This window comes from Echeneis naucrates, chromosome 16, assembly GCF_900963305.1.
Source record: "Echeneis naucrates chromosome 16, fEcheNa1.1, whole genome shotgun sequence".
Taxonomy (NCBI): domain Eukaryota; kingdom Metazoa; phylum Chordata; class Actinopteri; order Carangiformes; family Echeneidae; genus Echeneis; species Echeneis naucrates.
In genome coordinates this window covers 15,831,608-15,850,272 of record NC_042526.1, presented here as the reverse complement: position 1 = coordinate 15,850,272, position 18,665 = coordinate 15,831,608, and the positions used below count along the sequence as shown (strand labels likewise).

Below are 18,665 nucleotides of genomic sequence, written 5' to 3'. Positions count from 1 at the left end.
CAGCAGTGTCTCCAATGACCTGCTAGGGGATGCATTTTTAATAAAGAGTCCTCAGAGACTAAGCACAGAGATCACTTTTCTAATAAAGAAAAAGTATATGTTGTTTTTTTCCTTCCTGAAACTTTGGGAAAACCCAGAAACTGCCAGTGCATTTCTTTACTTTTAGCAGTAGAGTCAAATTTTACAAGGAGTCCTTCTGTGAGGTGGTGGCATCTTTCCTGTAAACAAGCAATTATACACACTCAGCATGCAGAGTGGGACTACACTGTCTGTCAATAGCTACTTAAGGCTGTCACAGAAAGTGGATGTAAGAAGTGTTGGCCATAAAGCGTAAATCTCCGACAGAGAGAGGGGGGAAAAGATGAGTTTAGCATAAGCTGAAATTAAGCTGGCAATATAGGACATCCAAATATCTCTGGCTGTGGTTGCATCATTAGGGAGTGCCAAGAAGTGCTGCAATGGCACCGTTATGGGGAAGCAGCATATATCAACCATATTTGTCATCCACTTTTCTGACTACCTTTTCATTTGATGGGCTGTTCGAGGAGGTATAAATAGGGGGAGAGTTCCTCTATATGTTAGTCCCAACATGTGTATAGGTACATCTGCCTTTAAGTTCAGTATATTGTAGGAGTGGAGGAGATCATATCAATGCTCCTTCACATGGAAAGGAGCCAGTTGAGGTGGTTCGGGTATCTGATAAGGATGCCACCGGGACGCCTCCCAAGGGATGTGTTCCTGGCATGTCCAGCTGGGAGTAGGAAACGGGGCAGGCCGAGGACCAGGTGGGGAGATTATATCTCCACATTGGCCTGGGAGCGCCTTGGCCAATGTGGCCAATGTGGCCGGGGAAAAGGAAGTTTGGGGTCGTCTGCTGGAGCTGCTACCCCTGCAACCTGGCTCCGGATAAGCGGATGAAGATGAATGAATGAATGAATATTGCTTAAGTAAGCTTTTTTTTTTTTTTTTTTTTTAATATATAATCAATATTGGGACATTTTAAATCGATTCTGAATCATAGTAAATGAGAATCGCGATTCTTATATAAATCGATTTACACCAGGAGTGAGTTTGTTGCTCTTTCTGCTTACCTCCTTGCTCACAGAGCTGCTGGGCAAGAGCATCCTTGAAAATAATCTGTCCTCGATGTGTTGCTGTGGCACTGAGGAAGAAAAAGAGAGAAATCAGAAAAGAAAGACAAAGAAAGAAATAACACAGACAAACAGCCCTGCCTCAGCATAGTGGTTAGCACTGTTGCCCCACAATAAGAAGGTTGTGGGTTCGGTACCTGGCCTGGGGTCTCTCTGTGGAGTTCGCATGTTCTCCTCCCTGCCTGCGTGGGTTCCCTCTGGGTTTCCTCCCACCATCCAAAGACATTATGCTTATTTTAATTGGTGCCTCTAAATTGTCCGTGAGTGTGAGTAGTTGTTGATCTCTGTCTGTTGGCCCTGCAATGACTTGGTGACCTGTCCAGGGTGAACCCTGACCTCATCCAAAGTGAGCTGGGATTGGCTCCAGAACTCCCCACGACCCGGGAACGGATAAGCGGTTGAAGATGAATGAATGAATGAATGAATAATACAAGCACGCATTGCTTCATTTCCCACTCAACAAAAATGTGCTCTAGCATTATACAGGAAGATACAGTTCATGAAGTTAATTATGATGTGACTTTGGGGTTAAAATGAAAAGAAATACCCCCAGAGCCCTGTTACAACTTTAATAAAATAACTTCTCCAAGGCTACATGTGATATTTTTATGTGAATAACAAAGACAAAAAAAAGAAAGTAGCAGTGTGCAAAGCTAACTACACATGTTGCAGGTATTTTTTATTTCTTTTTATTTTTATTTTCAAAATATTAACAGGGATATTGCCACATTCCTGTTACTTACACGACATATTGTGGGTTGTGTTTTGAAATATTTTCCAGCAACATCCCTCCTTGTCCCTTGTCCTAGCTCTACCATACTACATTCGTGCATGCCAGTGGACATTTAACTTTATGTTGCGTGCAGCTGTGTATGTATAGAATATAATATGAATTCCTTCCGGAGGCAACAAAATGCATTATTCATTTGAAAATGGAGAGATGTTTAAAAATCTAAGAGGGTGAAATGGCTCAGGGTGCACTGGGATCTTTTACATCAACACTGGGACAATCATTCTGTATTACAGACATATGGAAAGAGATCCACTTTGTTTTGCAATATGTGTATTGAATGAAGTTCTTGAGCATTAACATGTCAACTTCTGCAAAAGGGGCAATAATTCTACAGCTGCTGCAGTATGAGTGACAATGAGCAGAAAAATAAATACAAAACAACGGTTGTTTTAATTTTAATATAAACTACAAAGTTTAATATTATTAGGATTTTGAGTGAGCATGGCCACCCAGAGGCTGATAGTTGGGTTTGTAAAATGCAATTTTCCTTGTAGTCCTTGAAGTTTGTATTGTTGTGGCCATGTGAAACCAAGAGGAGATGGCAGACTTTTACTTGGCTAGTTAAAGCTTTATGGGACCACTTCCTGTGTAATCTGTATTTCCCCAGCGTAATAAACAGAAGGAAACAGTTGGAGAGGGACGGAGGTAAAAAAAATAAAGAGGATAAATATCAGAGTCGTGTCATGTTTCCTCACTGACTGCAGGAAGTATTACTGTGTGCCGATCAGGGGGAGTAAAGCAGTTGTGGTCTTTTTTTAACATTTTGTCATTCTGCTTTGGTCTTAACATTGACCATCATCTATGACTTATAAAATTTTGAAATCTGAAACTGAAACACACTGACACAGAACTATAAGTGCCACCCACACACAATGAGAAAGTCTTCTTCTGTGCCATGTAAGGACAAACCAAGGCTCCTTACTCTGTTGCCTCAGTGTTCAGGGTATTCCTAGGATCCAAGGACATGAGACAACATCATCAGTAGTCAATTACCTAAATGAACAAACATCTCTGTAAACTCACACAAAGAGGGGGAAAGAGGAGTATTAACCATAGGATAAGCTTTACGGGGTGGGCAGAATGTGGTAGGTACATGACTCAGTGGGCCCCTATCTCTTTCTGCTTCATCATTTCTCTTTTTCTCTCTACTACCATGTGGATTTTGACTTCCACCTCCCAAAGTCAGCCCGACTGTGGCCCACCATGCAGATTCTGGGCTTTTTATGGGTGCCAAGGCATTTACACGTTCATCTCACCTCATGAATAATGGATAAGCCCCTCATTAATTAGTAAAAAGCCCCAGTGCATGTGTAGAGCTGAGGGGAAAACATACATAATTATACTCATATTTCAGAATTGGGCAAAAACTAATTTGAGTTTGGTATTTATGAATAAAAGATTTTGCGCAACGAACAGCGGGTGGGGATGTAGCAACAAGGCCCTTAAATATTTACTAAACTCACGAAACAGAATCTGTTAAGTTACAGAGAACAGGGGGCTCTATCAAGGAGCAAGTTTGACCTTACACGCATCTGACACACACCTGTGACAGTAGCCTCTATCAAGCCCGGCAAAGCTGGCACCAGTAGAAGCTTGCTCTGCACACACAAACCCCATGGGCTGCGTGGGTAAAATATGTTTCATGTAGCAGTGAGACGGTAATTTACAATCCAGGTTTTTTGATGCAAGAGGTTTTCACATCACTAACAGCACTATTAAGGATACCTGTATCAAAAGCAAAGCTGAATGGTTCAATGGTCAATTTTTTGGGTATTCATACTGCTGGTCAAATTTGTACGGTGCATTTACATTTTGTTGACTATTTAATGTTCTTATATGGTGGAAAGTGTCATGCTTGTTATATGTTTGGTAAATTTTTAATTGACTGTAAGAATTAGATTAAATTCCAGGTGTACATGACAACGCGAATGTCCAAAGACTGGGAAAGAGTATTGGTCCTTTGAAAGTGTGAGTATTAGTGAGTGGTCTGACTATGTGTGACTTAATAACCTACATGTCATTAAAGCAGTAGCCAGGAGAGGGCATTTAGTCTGAGCCGGAGAGTGTGCGATCGGCACAGCAAGACGCCAGCATCTGTCCTGCCGTCACACTCCAGCAGCTCCTCAGCGTGTGTCTCTCATTATCATCACCATTCTGGGAGTCACACACGTACACTGAACAGCACAGATACACACAAAACATTTATTGAACATCTAAATGTTAATTTGACTTTCTTCGGGGGGGGGGGGGGGGGGGTGCGCAATTAAGAGCTAAAGTGTTTGGGTGTTTTTCCTTTCTTAAATAAGGGATAATTCATCTTGTGTCATCTTCTCTGCTCTCATTAGTCTGGGGAGAAAATCTGAGAAATGGAAAAAAGGGAGGAGTAAAAGAAGACGGAGAAAAAGGGCGATAGAGAGAGATGGATAAATTGAAGTGGAGGAGAGGAGACGGGGGGAGGGTCGGGATTTGGTTGAAGGAACTAGAGGTGGGGGTTAGATGGCCTTGTCTTCAAAGTCCACAATCTGCTGCCAAATTGCAAGCCATACAAGAAAAGTCAGCGCGATTACACACACACACGGGCACACTCTAAGCCATATATGAGCTTTAACATGTATGCAGATAGACAGGCTGTCACTCAAAGAGCTCCCAAAAGGGCCTGGAGTGGGTAATTACCAAGCATGTCTTCGATGTTAGATTACATGTTGCTGTTGGTCATAAGTATCCCCCAGGAGCCAGCTTGACAGCTCCCTGTTCACCACAGACACACACACACACACACACACACATAGTGGGGAACCATGACAGTTGATTTACCCTAAAGCCATATACATGTAGTTAAACCTAGATACTGCAATATTTCAGACAGGAATAATAGGAATACACGCTCACCACGACCACACAAACAAACCTTTGATGTACAATTTTTACAAAAATTTGATACAATTCTCTCTTCTCACATCTGAGTGCAGAGGACACACACGTTGCCTCGCTCTTCTTCCCTCGTTAGACAACTCTCCCATCCCATTCTCTTCAAATCCCAATTAAAAGCTCATTTTCTCTCCCAGCTCACTAGGCCTGTTGGTAATCATGATTAATATGAGGAGTTTCGGTGGGGTGCAGTTGTAGTCGCCAGCACTGATGTGGTGCATTTGGACCAAGCCCTTAAAATAATACACCCTAATTTGTTGATTTATCTTCCATGGTGAGGACCAGCTGTGGTTATGGCATTGCAATCAGGGACAATGCGTATAAAGATGAATAGGCAGAAAGATGAAGTGAAGACACAACAACGAGAGGCTGAGAATGCATTCAGCTCACTCCAGAAGATCACTGTTCAGGAACTTGGATGAAATGTAAAAATGTACATTTTTCTCCATTTCATCCGAGCTTTGATATTTTCATACTCATCAGGCCCTGAGAAGGTGTGACGGGTTTTGTGAAATCACATTACTCCCTCTCCCTCCCTCTGTTCCTAAATTAATTAATTGAAAAAGGCTCTTGGAGAACATGCAAATTTAATGAAGCTCCACAGAGGAGGGATTTGGGAGTTGTTTGGCAAATTACCTGCTTGTTAGCATAGGGTCATAGAGAGTTACGGCTCTGAATACAGCCAGAAGAAGCACAGTTACTGCTCAGTATAAAGCCAGGAGAAGAGCAACTGACCTTGGCTGCTTTTAGTGAGTCATAATTAGGGAGATTAGGAAACCAATAGTAGAAAAGAAAAGGACTGACCCAAAAAAGTTCCTTATTTTCAGGTAGGTAAGAAGTGATTTCTTAAAGCTGCAAAGAATAAAAATAGACATCTGAGAAAAACTGCCTTTTCAAAACTTTCTTCCTTCCTCACATTTTCAGACACAGTCAGATTTGGAGAAGAGGTTGACAAAAAGAGGGATCTAATGTATTTACCAAGCATAAAAAACAGAGAGATGAATCCCTGCAACAAGTCATGTCTGCGGTTTATCCCGTCAGTCACAACATAGCACGACTGCAGGAACAGACAGTGCAAAATGTCGTGCAATCATATTACACAAAATACATGTGGAGCAGACCCATATCCCTTGAGCATGGTGGTCCATTTTGCTGCATTTGAAATTAAGTGATTTTTTTTCCAATCTCCATGCTCTGTTTCATCTGGTATTGATAGTGAGGTCACCATCTCAGCAGGTGGGACGGTCACCTCCTGATGAGACTGTGACTCCGGCGCACTACATTTGTGCTGCAGACAATTGATGGCGATATCGATCAGACTGCTGATGTGGGCTATGCATGCATCAGTGTGTGTGCACTTGTGCCTCTGTCTACACAGGTGTATGTATATATTAACAGGGGTCACGGACTGTCCAGTGGGAAATAAGACATAATGGATGCAGAGACCTTTAGGACAAACAGCAACAGGAACCTGGGATGAGAGCTGTTGAGGAGCACGGGAATGGATACATCTGTAGTATTAGGGTCATGGTTTAGTCTTAAATTCTGGACACATTCTGACACATTTTAAAAGTTTAAGAAAGGATTAACACATCGGTATAAGAAATAAAGGTGTTGCCATTTATGTGAATGTGTAATATATGAATACTGGGTGGACTGCGTCAGATCTGCAGCTCTAGTCGGATTGGGGAGCAACAAAGTGGATCAGATTTATGTGCTCTGTCATCCTTTGCATTACTCCCCCATATTTCTACATCTACAATACCAAAAATGTGATTGCCTTAAACCAATCATTCATGTTTCACAGCCAGAGGCCAATATGGAGCTTTAATGATGAGCAGAGCTCATTAACCAGTGATTTTATGTCGAATCAGACTCAGAATAACAGGAAATCAATGTAAAAGACTAATACTAGAAGAGACTACGCGCTGGACGGGATAGGTCATCTGTCAGTCTGATCTGAACTCTGACCTTTCACCTCTGATTTATATAACAGGCTGTCTGTCATTCTGCTTTTCAAATTTCGATTGATCACTTGATTCCATGATTGAGCTGCCATGTTTCTAAAAAGGACATCTGTCCCTTGTGATCTTGTGAGGGTGTAAATGTTTTCAGGACCCCAGAATTTCAGCAGCACAGCAAAGTGCAAAATGATTGCTTTGCCCTTTCTATGTCAAACCATGCTGTTTTCACATGCAGCGATCGTAGTCACCCACATATGCGCTGTACACTACAGTACTGTATTTCACACACTTCACACAGACTTGGCTCCTCCGGGCAGATGGCAGACAAAACAACGGTGCAACGCCCCGCATAATTACAGCACAGGAACCATTCTTTTTCAATTAAAACTAACAAGACGAAAGTATTTGAGCACCCACCTACCCTTCCTCCCTCCAATTCTATTTCTCCTCCTAATTGTTCCAACAAGTGGCTTCAATCTGTCTGGGACTCCACAGAGAAACCACAGGTAGCAGAGATGCATGGAGAGAACAGATACATTTGCAAGTAAATGTGACCAGCCTACACACGCACATATACATACAAATATACACACACACACACAGCAGGCCATGGCTTACAGGAACAGTGTGCCATTAGATCTGCAGACACACAGCTCCTCAGGGGAACACTTTGGAAAGGGGGGGGTGTTCACATCCAGTAATTATAGCAATCTCCAACCCAGCAGCTGTCTGAGTCCCACAGGGAGGCAGTACAAAACACTACAGCACAAAAACACATCTTACACATACATACACAAGCGTATGTTCTTTCAGAGCAGCATGTGGGCATACAGCACCCAGATACGCCCATACTGCGCCCATACACAAGATTTGAGCACGGTGCTAAGGTTGTGTGATTGTGTTTCTTTGAAGGTGCCTCTAGTTACACCCAACACACTGCACACTGCAGCCAACTGCCTTGAAGCTGTAAGTGAAGCAGAATAAAGGCAAAGAAAGGAACAGACGCACCAGTGCATCTTTACATTCACCAAAGTAAGCTATGAACCATTCTCACCTCTGCCAAGTGCAGCAAAGCATTCAGTACATTATGTGTTCCTGCGGACTGTTAGCTTTATGCATGAAAATTAAAAAGTGGGGCACAATCAAGGCCTTTTATCTCCTACAGAATAAATACACTAGACAGTACACTAGTATGCTATTTGTGGCCAATTTCTTTGAATTACAAATAATTGTTAAGTCTGCAAATTCTGAAAAATTGGTTTCCTAGAGACATGGTAACAGCTTCAAATATCTTTGTTTTCCCCAAACCCTAAATATATAGATTTTTTTACTCATATAAAACAGAAAATCTATTCTTATTCTTGGTATTGTAATGTGATAAAAGATGTCAAAAATATCAAATAGCAACTATAGTTGGTATGTGTGTGCTCCCTACTCTCCACCTCCTCTGCCCCTGTCCTCTCCTCTTCTTCTCCAAGGCCTCCACTTCTCTTTAGGTGGCAATTTACAGCCACCCAGAAAATGAGTTCTTCTGGAGCCTCACGTCACTGCACTCCATCACACTTCGGCTAGTGATCTGTTACCAGGAACACTCCCACAATATCGCCCATAAAACTGCTCATAGGCCCCATATTAATGCAGTGTCGGACTGGCTGCAGCCCTGTGAAGGACGTACTATGTCTGTGGCTTTAATTTAAAAACCCATGGACATGCTTGTGGAAAATGGTCCTTCTATCCATCAGGACAGGAGTCCTGTGCACAAGGGCAGGACATTACATTATTTACATGTTGTACTGTCAAGACAAATGCCTCTTCTGTGACATCTGTTGCACTTTATTTTTATTACCTTGGTCAACTTTAAAACTGACTGTAGCATTTGTTACAGAACTGTATTTCTGAGGGACACTTTCTTTTTATCAAGTAAGAGGCAGACTTTTTTTTAATTTTATTTTATTTTATTTTTTATAGACAGCAGCAGCCATGCACTCAAGAATGACAACACTGACAACCCACTTTGGGAAAATGACATGACACCCAATTTGGACCTGATTTTGGACCCAAGGCTCTTGTCTGCTGAATTCTCCCATTGGACCCAGAGAGGGCAGTTGTGGAGACGAGGATGTACTGGTGGAGATGGAGGCTGTGAACTGTAACAGGGTGTGTTAAGCCTGTGAGTGTGTGTGCATGTGCGTGTGTGATGGTAGAAGTCTCCAGCCAGTTGGAGTGTGACTGGCTGACTTTGATAAGGTCAGCCGCAGGGGTCCCTATTGTCATATAGCTGTGGCCCCCCGCCAGCCCTACTGTCATCAGCATTGGCACACTGCTGCTCTGTGGTTTACACTCACTCACCAAACACACAGCTCATGCACTGGCACAAATACTGAGGAAGCACACAGAGCTAGTAAACTGACACACGCTCAACACTCAAATGTGTTTGCTGGCAGACAAAAAAAGCCAGTAAATCTGTTTGGTTCTGTGGATATTGTCTAAATGGCAGCTTAACTTCAACAAATTCCCCAGCTGAATCCTTTTCTCTCAGTCTGGCCACAAAAGTCTCCGTCTGATAGTCTATCGAGTCCCTGTAGAAATTAGCTTTTTGCAAACACTGTTAAAATGTTTAACTTAGCTGTGGTTTTTACAAAGCGCTGGTGTGCAATTCATGACGGCTTGCATGTTTTTAAATGTTTTCAGGCTGGTTTGACTATAAAACTATTAAGATTAGATGGTAATAATAATGTTCTCATGTACACTGGGATGTTCTGGATATAAAATTCACAGAGTTGCTGCTGTCAAATTTAGAATTAATATACTATTTGTTGGTAATTTTTTTCCCCCCAGAACTTTGTTATGTGGTGCTGTGCAGCTCGTGACTTTGCATGGGGTAGAGCCATCTGAATAATCCCTTTTCCTGCACGCTTCTCCAGCAACAGCTGCTAATTGCATTTTGACTGATTATCAGCATGAGGTTGTAAATCACCGGCCAAGGGAACCGGAGGGAAAGAGAGTTAGAGGGTGTTTCCAACAGAGAGATATGGGGAAAATGATGAACAGCAAGATCAACCAGAGGAATGGGGGACCAAAATGTCAAAAAGGAAAGACCAAGATTGTATTCATACGTAAACAGCTGAGGTTAATAAAAATAAATAAATAAATAAATAAAAAAACATGGAAGTTTCAGCAAGTCACATACAAATAGACATGAAAGCTAAATCATCTGACTGGTCTCAACTGCTTACTGTCACTGAATGCGTAATTAAATGTGTAACTAAATGCCCAATAAAGCACAATCTGACCAACAGCTTACAAAAGTGTAAGCAGTGAGACTGAGCCCATTCAATCAGAGGAGCAGGATATTTCCACCAATCCTCCACAGCATAAACACGGGCAATCACACCTGCTACTGCACAGGCCACATCAGGCAAGGCTGTTAGGATATGAACACACAAACTCCCTGTCCCTGGTTCAACCGCTTCCCAACTATCAGCCATGCCTTCTAAGACAGGATGGCCTTTCAATATCCATTCTGTGGCTCCAACTAAGAAAACCCACTCACTGGGGCCATTATACAGCAATATTATTGTTAGAGTTTACAACTTCTATGTCAGGGTTACATATGCAGTTGTAAAGGTCCTAGTCTGGGCCACAAGGTCATTCACTTGCAATTTCTGTTTTATTCTCTCTCTCTTTTTTTTTTGACTTGTTCACATGTGACTTACAGGAAGTTGACACAGCCGGTGCCAGGTGGTGGAGCAATCCAGACAAAGCTGAAACTGGTCGAGGGCTGGTGACTAACATGGGAAGCGACCACACTGCAAACAAACTGGGTTCCACCAAACTGACGCTCTGGTATCACACCTAAAAGAGAAAGAGAAAAGGATAAGACTCTGAAAAGCAATTTTGAAGACATACAGAAAGTGTAACCAAGATTTGCTATGTGTTTATGTATCATATGCAACGCAGCTAAATACTTCACTCAAGCCTACCACTGTTGTTTTTTGAATCTTTTCTCATTAAAGCAGCTGGTTTGATTCATTGTAGTACAGTATAAGAACAACCCAGGACACTTGCTTTTTCAGTAATTTGTCAAATTTTATTTCACATCTGCTTTTAGCTTTGTATTACTTGACAACCATCACTGTGTGCGATGAAATTGTGATTTTTATTGTCTATCAGTGGTGTATGTTCATAGGCCTCCTGAGAACTTTGCCTTGACAAGCTGCAAAGTCAGAAAACCCCACCCAAAGACACATTAACTAAAACACAGATGCAGTGTGAGGGATTATATTTAATTTATGGCCTCTTGGGTTTAAATTTGTTCTTTTGGCCAGCTAGCCTCACATTTTCCCACTAGCAGTCTTTAAAAATTAATATTCACACTGATGCACGCTCAGATAGTTATCTTCACAAAAATGTGATGGATTACCAAAACTATCTCAAGCAAGTCTGTTCAGGTTGATTTTATGTAGTACTAAAATGAAAGAAGAAGAATAAGAACACATTAAAATGAAAAATGGTCAGCTATGCTAGACACATTGCAGCAAAGTCAAACCTATCACCTCGTGTACAATTAAAAGTTTGAAACTAAGAGAGAGTCACAAAGACCTGTATAATATAAGGAACTACTGCTATTGAGTATGGTCATTTAACTATGTGTGCAGTGTTGAACACACATCTAACCACTCCTTCCTTCTTTCCATTAGCTTTTTACTAATTTCTTTGCTCGTTTGACCTCACGGCATTGCACTGTTACGTTTTCCATCCACTGGCATCCTGCTAATTTTTTCTGCCTTCATTGCTTCCTGCCTCATACTCATACCACCTCCACTTCTCTTCTTTCATTCGTTTCTTTCCTGTTCTCTCCCTCCCTGTGAGTTGACACTACATAATGAGCGCCTGTCCGGCTATGATTGCACTGATGCTATGACATCATGTCACACAATCTTTCCTTCATATTGCAGAGGGCAAGGGCAGGATGCCACTGGATTCATCAATCACTGTGCAGACACAGAGGACAGTTTAATAATTCACTATAACTAAAAGGCTCTGCAGTGTAGGCAAGTCCAAAGTTTGCAGTCACCACTGCAACACAACTTGAGCATGCCTTTGTCCAGACATCTCCCAGACACATAATTTGGGTATTTGTCATAATTCTACAACACCAAGTTATGGTTCAGTGCACACAAAGCAAACACATGCTAGTTTAAAAATGTATGTGATGTCCCATCTGTGTGTGAGGATGTGCACTGAGCTGCAACGCTCTGGTGCATGGCCTCTGCTCTTTAAAACCTTCAAACAACATCCCTCTCCTCTCCTCTCCACTCTTCTCCTCTCCTCAATCATAACTCACTTCACTGAAAACATAATCAGCAATGATTAATAACATCTTAGCTTTAACATCCCGTGGATCGATGTGCAAATCAATATGCAAACACTGTGTATGTGTGCGTCTGTGTCTGTGTGTGTGGCACAAAACTAATTATTTAAGGAGAAATAATTCCGCCCTTCTCTGACAGTAATAAATTTGACTCCACAGATTGCATCCATAAATACACACAATGTCGACAGCCCCATAAATGTGTCTGTTTCAGTCTGCCAGCTGATTGTGTGTGTGTGTGCGTGTTTGTTTGTTTTAGTGATGTGTGGAATTTCTGTTGATGTGCGTGTGCTATGATACAAACAAACCTCGTTATCGTTGCTTTCAGATAAAAACTAAAAAAACAACCTTGTCTTTGTACAAATTTATTTTACCCTGTGGGCTTGCCGAAGGCTTTCTTCAGTCTAGGAGTTACACATTTCTCATCAAGTAGAGAAACATCTTCAACTTCATTAAACTGAAGTTCAAACTGAACGATCATCAAAGCAACGTGATTTAAGAGGTTTTCACGTGACAGCAACATATTGTGACATTATGCGCAAGTGCACGCATCATGGTTCTTAATGTGTCAGATTTACAAGGTGTCAAAGCAGCCCCGTTAGGAAGTGCTGGTGTGTAAAAACAGAGTGAGGTGTAATCACCCACTAATAGTACTGCTGTTCTCCAATCACCTCTGCTTCAACCTCTCTGTGTAATGGCTGCCATTTACCTCTAAGCAAACACATTCATACTCACACAGCAAACACACATTGCTTTCTAGGGATATTGCTTTGTGTTTGTTTGAGCAGGATCCTCTTAGAACCAGATCTTTACTGGCAACACACAGAACAATAGAAATAAATTCTGTGATGGTCTCATGGAGCACTCAGGGCAGCATGCGCTGACATACCCATCCATCTTTCCTTTTCTTCTTCTCTCCCTCTGACAGAAAATTTGTCACTTTCAGAATCATTTCCTCGCTGTTACATGTCACACATTTACTGCCTCAACCAAGGCAGTTAAGGCAACAGTTTTGGCACTAATTGTTCAATTATGTGGCAGATGAAGCGCTGTGAATCTTTCTCGCCACAGTACAATTTGAGAATCCCTACAGATGTGCAGAATCCAAGCTCTTGTGGCAATGAAAAGACTAGCTGAAAAGCTGCAAAGACAAACAGAGAGTGAGAGAAGTGCGATGATGGAGCTGAGCAACAAAACGAACAGCAGCGATAGATGAAGGAGAAAGTAAAGGGCTACGGCCAGTGTGGACGCGCAGAAAAATATCTAATTCGTTGTTGAAATCAGATAGAAAGGGAGAAACCGATGGTGGGGCTAAAGAAAAACAGAAAGCAGTTTGGCTCGGGTGAAGATGAAAAGGCAGACTGATGCACTCCAGGACACAGCAGTACTGGGACTCGACACCACTCATAGAATTTCTATTCCCACTTGAAAAATACACTCAGGCGTAAAAATGCAAATAGCAGAGCTAGTCTCTTTCATGTCTGGGTGTGGAGAGAGGGAGGGAGAGAAAAATCACTATTATTCAATGAGATCCAAATCCCAAATGTTCCAGTAAAGCAACAAGCTGTAGTGAACCTGGAGAGAAGGGAAAATAAGGTCTGACATTCCTGGTTCCGTCGAGGGGACAGGCTCTTTTGTCATTGTACATTTAAAATATATAACAAAGTCCTTCCTGTGTCCTTGTATGCCAGAGTCATACAAACTACAACAGTTTAGTATTGTTTTTTCTTAGATGATGACACATTTTTGTTACAACATCTCTGATAACTAACAGATGTGTTGGATGGAAACTGATCTGTATGTGCTTGTTTTTTTTTTTTTGTTTTTTTTGTTGTTTACTGTTTTGGTTGATCTTTTAATCTTTTCAGTCTCAATTTGCAAAATGCTCAATTAAAAGCTATGGTAACTGGGTCATGGCGAGCCAAATATTATTTGGCTCACCATCTTAATCATCTTGATCAACATCTGGCTGTTTGTTCTCCACTTTTAGCCTCTTTATCACACAATCAGGAAAGCAGGAGTCGCCTACTGAGCTGACAATGACCTAAGTTGTAGCTGCAGTGCAAGTGCCACCGGTGATGCATTAATGCTGCTGTAAGATAACTATCAGTGGAGGCCACTTCTGATTCAATAAGCAGCCACAGGGGGATCTTGGAGGCAGCCACACGAACTCACACACAAATATGTGCACGCTTATGCACATGCACATGCACACGCGTACACACACACACACACACACACACATTTCTTTCACATGCAGATCGGGCACTCCTGAGCTGTCGGCAGTGATTAATGGCAAGGGAAGATGACCCGCTAACTCCCACGGTATGACTGGGCAAAGCATGTTTCATAAATATGAACCAACACACACACACAGATGAACACACAAATGCCTATACATGCGTCCTCCACCCTGCCCACACAAAACTCCCTCAGATACACAGAAACACAGGAAATGGGTGTGTCTGAATTTTAAGGGTCATATGTTGGGTGTAGGACTGTAACCTCAACATCAATCTCTGCTCGTAATTGCATGAATTTTTAAAGCGGCCCATAAAAAAGAAGTGGGAAGTTCACCGCCTCTTCTTTGTTCATTCTTCAGTCCACCCATGTCTCCCGTAACAAAGACATCTCCATTTTTACCCTTCTGTCTAGTCTGACTCTTAAATATGTAAACACTTTAATTCAAATCTGTCTGTGTACTCTTTAACATCTCTTTGCAAAGACAGTGCATTTTTATCTGTCTTTGTATCCCACTTTGCAAATCTAATGAGCTTTCCACAGCCAAGCTCAAAACAAGTCAAATACATGGAGTGAGAATTCTCCCTGATGGAGCAGATGGGCAATCGTTGGCTCAGCCTGGCACCAACTTCACACTGTAGGACCAGCAGGAGCCGGTCTTACTGGCATTAGAACTGATATATGGGCTTTGTGGCAGAGCTGTGAGGATTCAAGAGGCACCATTCAAATTGATGCGCACATTTACCAAAATCGTTCTGGAATTTCTACACACCATTTGACATCTGGTCTGTAGAAAATAGATACTGAAATTTGCTGTCATTCCACAACTGTCCACCAGCAGTATCTGGCTGTGGAGCAACAGGAAACTGTTAGTTTGAGTACCACATTTGTGTTTCATTTGACTGTATCTGTTTCTAAGAATTGTATTTAAGATGATTTCAAGATGGTAGAGCCACATTTCCAATTCCTCACGCTGTCACTAAGGAATTGAAGGCAGGAAGGCGGTGGGAAAATACAATACAGTCCCTAAAGGGAATCTGGGAGCTTGAGGTTTCCTTTCTACTAGCAGTAAATCTAGAAAACTGGCCCTGTTTTTTTGCCTTCACTGGAGCAATTGCTATTACTCAATTCATGTACAGCTTTAATGTTGGAGAACATGCACGCAGACCCATTAACACACACACACACACACTTGTCCTTGTATCTCTGCACATACACACAGAAAAACTACCACAAATGGAATATTAAAATGCATGCGCGTGTATACTGGAGCAGTTTCCTTGCAGCATTAATGAAACAGCTATGAAGTAGTATAGTGTGCTGGAAGTAGATTAGGCTATTTGATTTTTGTCTTGGGCATTTATATTTATCAGTAGTCACTATATACTTTCTGATTAAAAACTGAAAGCTGGATCTGATTTAAAAAGCCCATATTAAAGTTTATGATACATATCTTTTGTCTTCCAGGTTGTTGTGTGGCTGTTGTGTGCATGGTGGTGGTACGTGTATGTGTGTGCATACTCAGATAGATTGCCTTATAAGCAGTGATCATTCTCCGACTTACTCATACTTAGAAATCCAAAGTACACTACCCCAGACGATTTGGAGAGCAGGCCCATTAACGGGTCATATTTCATATGGTAATTTTCAAAACATGTCATAAACCTATTGGAGCATTAACATGTGTTATTAAAAGCCTGTGAATGTATGGGAATCTGTCAAAAGCCAGAATAATGCCTCCGTCAACATGTTGTAGGAGAAGGCCACACAATGGCAACATAAATGATACATCACAACAGTTCTGACAGCCTGAGTAGGGACCCCATACGCTTTGTGCTACTGAATAATCCCATGCTATGTGAGTGTGTGTGTGTGTGTGTGTGTTTTTGTGTGCCTGTTGTGTTGCATTCACCCTTTCTTCCCAATACCATCTTCAGCCGGGCCACCGCAGGGTCTCACGGCACATGACAACCTGACTCTGATCTGCCATTGGCCAAAATAGGCATCCACCTCTGCATCTGACAATCACACTTCCATGGAGACAGGTTGGCAGCAGTGCAGTGATGGCAGGGGTTCGGCACAGTGTTGCCAGGAGGAAGCTGTGTGTTAATATGGGTGGTAAAAGATGCCAGTGGCCAGGGGAAAGGGGGCAAGAGACTCTGTGGGAAAAAAAATGAGGGATAGAGGTTTGCTACTTGAATGAAAGACTTTAAATGGAAGGAAAGGACACCTGGAGGCCTGAGAAGTATAAATGTGTGCACATGCACAAGTGTGTAGTTCAGTGTATGTGTTGACAGTGTCATGTCTTTCCGTGGCTTTATAGTGCATGCAACTGGACATTCTGTGAGAGAGGTCACGTGAACAGATAAAATGTATGTATTCCTACGCTTACTCTTAGAACCTGACCAATTTTCCCTATATGAATAAATTCAAAGAATTTCTTTTTCATTTAGGCTTCCATTGTATCTCACGATATCAATCATCCAGAAACTCCAAGGCAAGGCCACACACACACACACACACACACACAGTAGGAGTTGACAGTATGGCTTTAACCAGCTGAAAGAGAGAAAGTAAAGTGCAAAACAGCATAAGGTCATGTGAACAATCGTCATTTTGTACACTACAAATATAACATTATTACATTAGCAGTGTATGTAATTTGCGCTGCATGCACATGCTCCATCTATCAAAACCAATGAGTGAAAACTTAATGTATGAAGAAAATAGTAGTAATTGCTTGAGGCTGCCTCCTGCTTTCTTTCAGTGATCAAGGGTTACAAGCCACACAAGCATGAATGATAAATGGAATATAGAAACATGAGTGAAGCATAATGTACCCCCTGAACTAATGTGTCATAATTGAAATGAATGGTGTTCTGAATCGAACAAGTGTGTGTTTTGGGACCCAACCTTGTATGATAGATGAGACCTCTAAGTCTCTGCACAGCTCTGCAGTCCATCTCAGAGCCACACTCACATGCTTGCAAGCACACGTGTACCATAGTAACATGCAATACACCCAAATGCATATACTTTATATACCTGTGTAAAACCCACTGTCCCTTCGCTACACACATTTTAACATAGCCATACTGAAGATCAAGAGCCTACATAAATCTGATTACAGGCCCAGGCTCATAATGTGCATGTGCATGTGCGTGAGTGTGTGTATGTGTGTGTTATATAAACCATTGGGGTTATGTTGCTTAAAGTCGTGGCATAGACAGGCCTGCTGAGTGTTTCTAGTCGAAGGCCTGTGGAGCAGCACCCAGTGGAAGACAGCCATCTTGGTGCCCCAGGAGAAGCTTACCATACTGGGTGGCAAAGTCACCCAAACTACCCTTCCCCCACTCCATCCATCCTTCTGTCCGTCCCTTCGTTAGTGAAGCCCATGAGCGGCTGCGTTCTGCAAGCGTGTGTCATTGTAGTGTGGCAGGCACACACCACAGCTTTACCGGCAGGCGCCAGGGCTAATTTGATTTTTAATTCAACACGACTCCTCGGCTAATAGTTTGAGCTGAGGATTAATTAATCTGATTTGACTTGTGCTAATTTCTTGCACCCACATCCCTGTTACCCACCCGTCAATGCAGCAAACAAACAAACTAGCGAGGCCCTGTCACACACACATGTTGACTATGAGAGACAGAGACCTGGGGCGACAGGTGAGGAGCCAGTGGAAGACATGGAAAGCCAAGCATGGCATCCATGTTGGATTTGCATGCATGTGCACATAGAGCATTTGTGTGTATCTAAATGTTTTCATGGAGGAGGCTGGAGCTGAGCCTGGTCTGACAGAGGAGCGCTGGGAGGCAGTGAACTAATCATGGCGACAGCCTGGCTCTCGTAAGGAGGGCGAAACATAGAGAAGGTCACCAACTACTTTCACTGCCAAAATATGGGTCAGGTCAGATCTGTGTGAGTTGCTTACAGATAGCTTGTATATGAAATAAAAAAATGGGCCAGGCTTTGAAACATTCCTATCCTTCTCTGAGGCCTTTAGAGGGTAGGGGACCAGGTCCAGATTGGTCCTACATGGAGAAACCAGAAGGACCTCTAAGCTTCCTCATCTTATAGACCTGGAGAAACCACTTTTGCTGTTCTAATACTCTCTGTAACGGAACTTGAATTGAACTTGAACTTGAAATGAATAGACCTCAAGAGCGTAGCCTGGATGGTGTGCACCTTGTGGAGAAAACTTTGTAAAATCA

At 42.2% G+C, this 18,665-nt stretch overlaps 1 protein-coding gene across 2 annotated transcripts in view; it reads right to left on the bottom strand.

The window, feature by feature from the left end:
- reln (reelin) overlaps positions 1–18,665 on the bottom strand; it is an 87,748-nt gene that overhangs the window by 40,880 nt on the left and 28,203 nt on the right. For both annotated transcript variants that reach the window (XM_029522708.1, XM_029522707.1), the window contains exons 3-4: positions 10,553–10,691; positions 1,092–1,162 (exon numbers count right to left, since the gene is read on the bottom strand). In XM_029522708.1, coding sequence (XP_029378568.1) covers positions 1,092–1,162; positions 10,553–10,691 — 210 coding nt within the window. The remainder of the gene's footprint in view (positions 1–1,091; positions 1,163–10,552; positions 10,692–18,665) is intronic.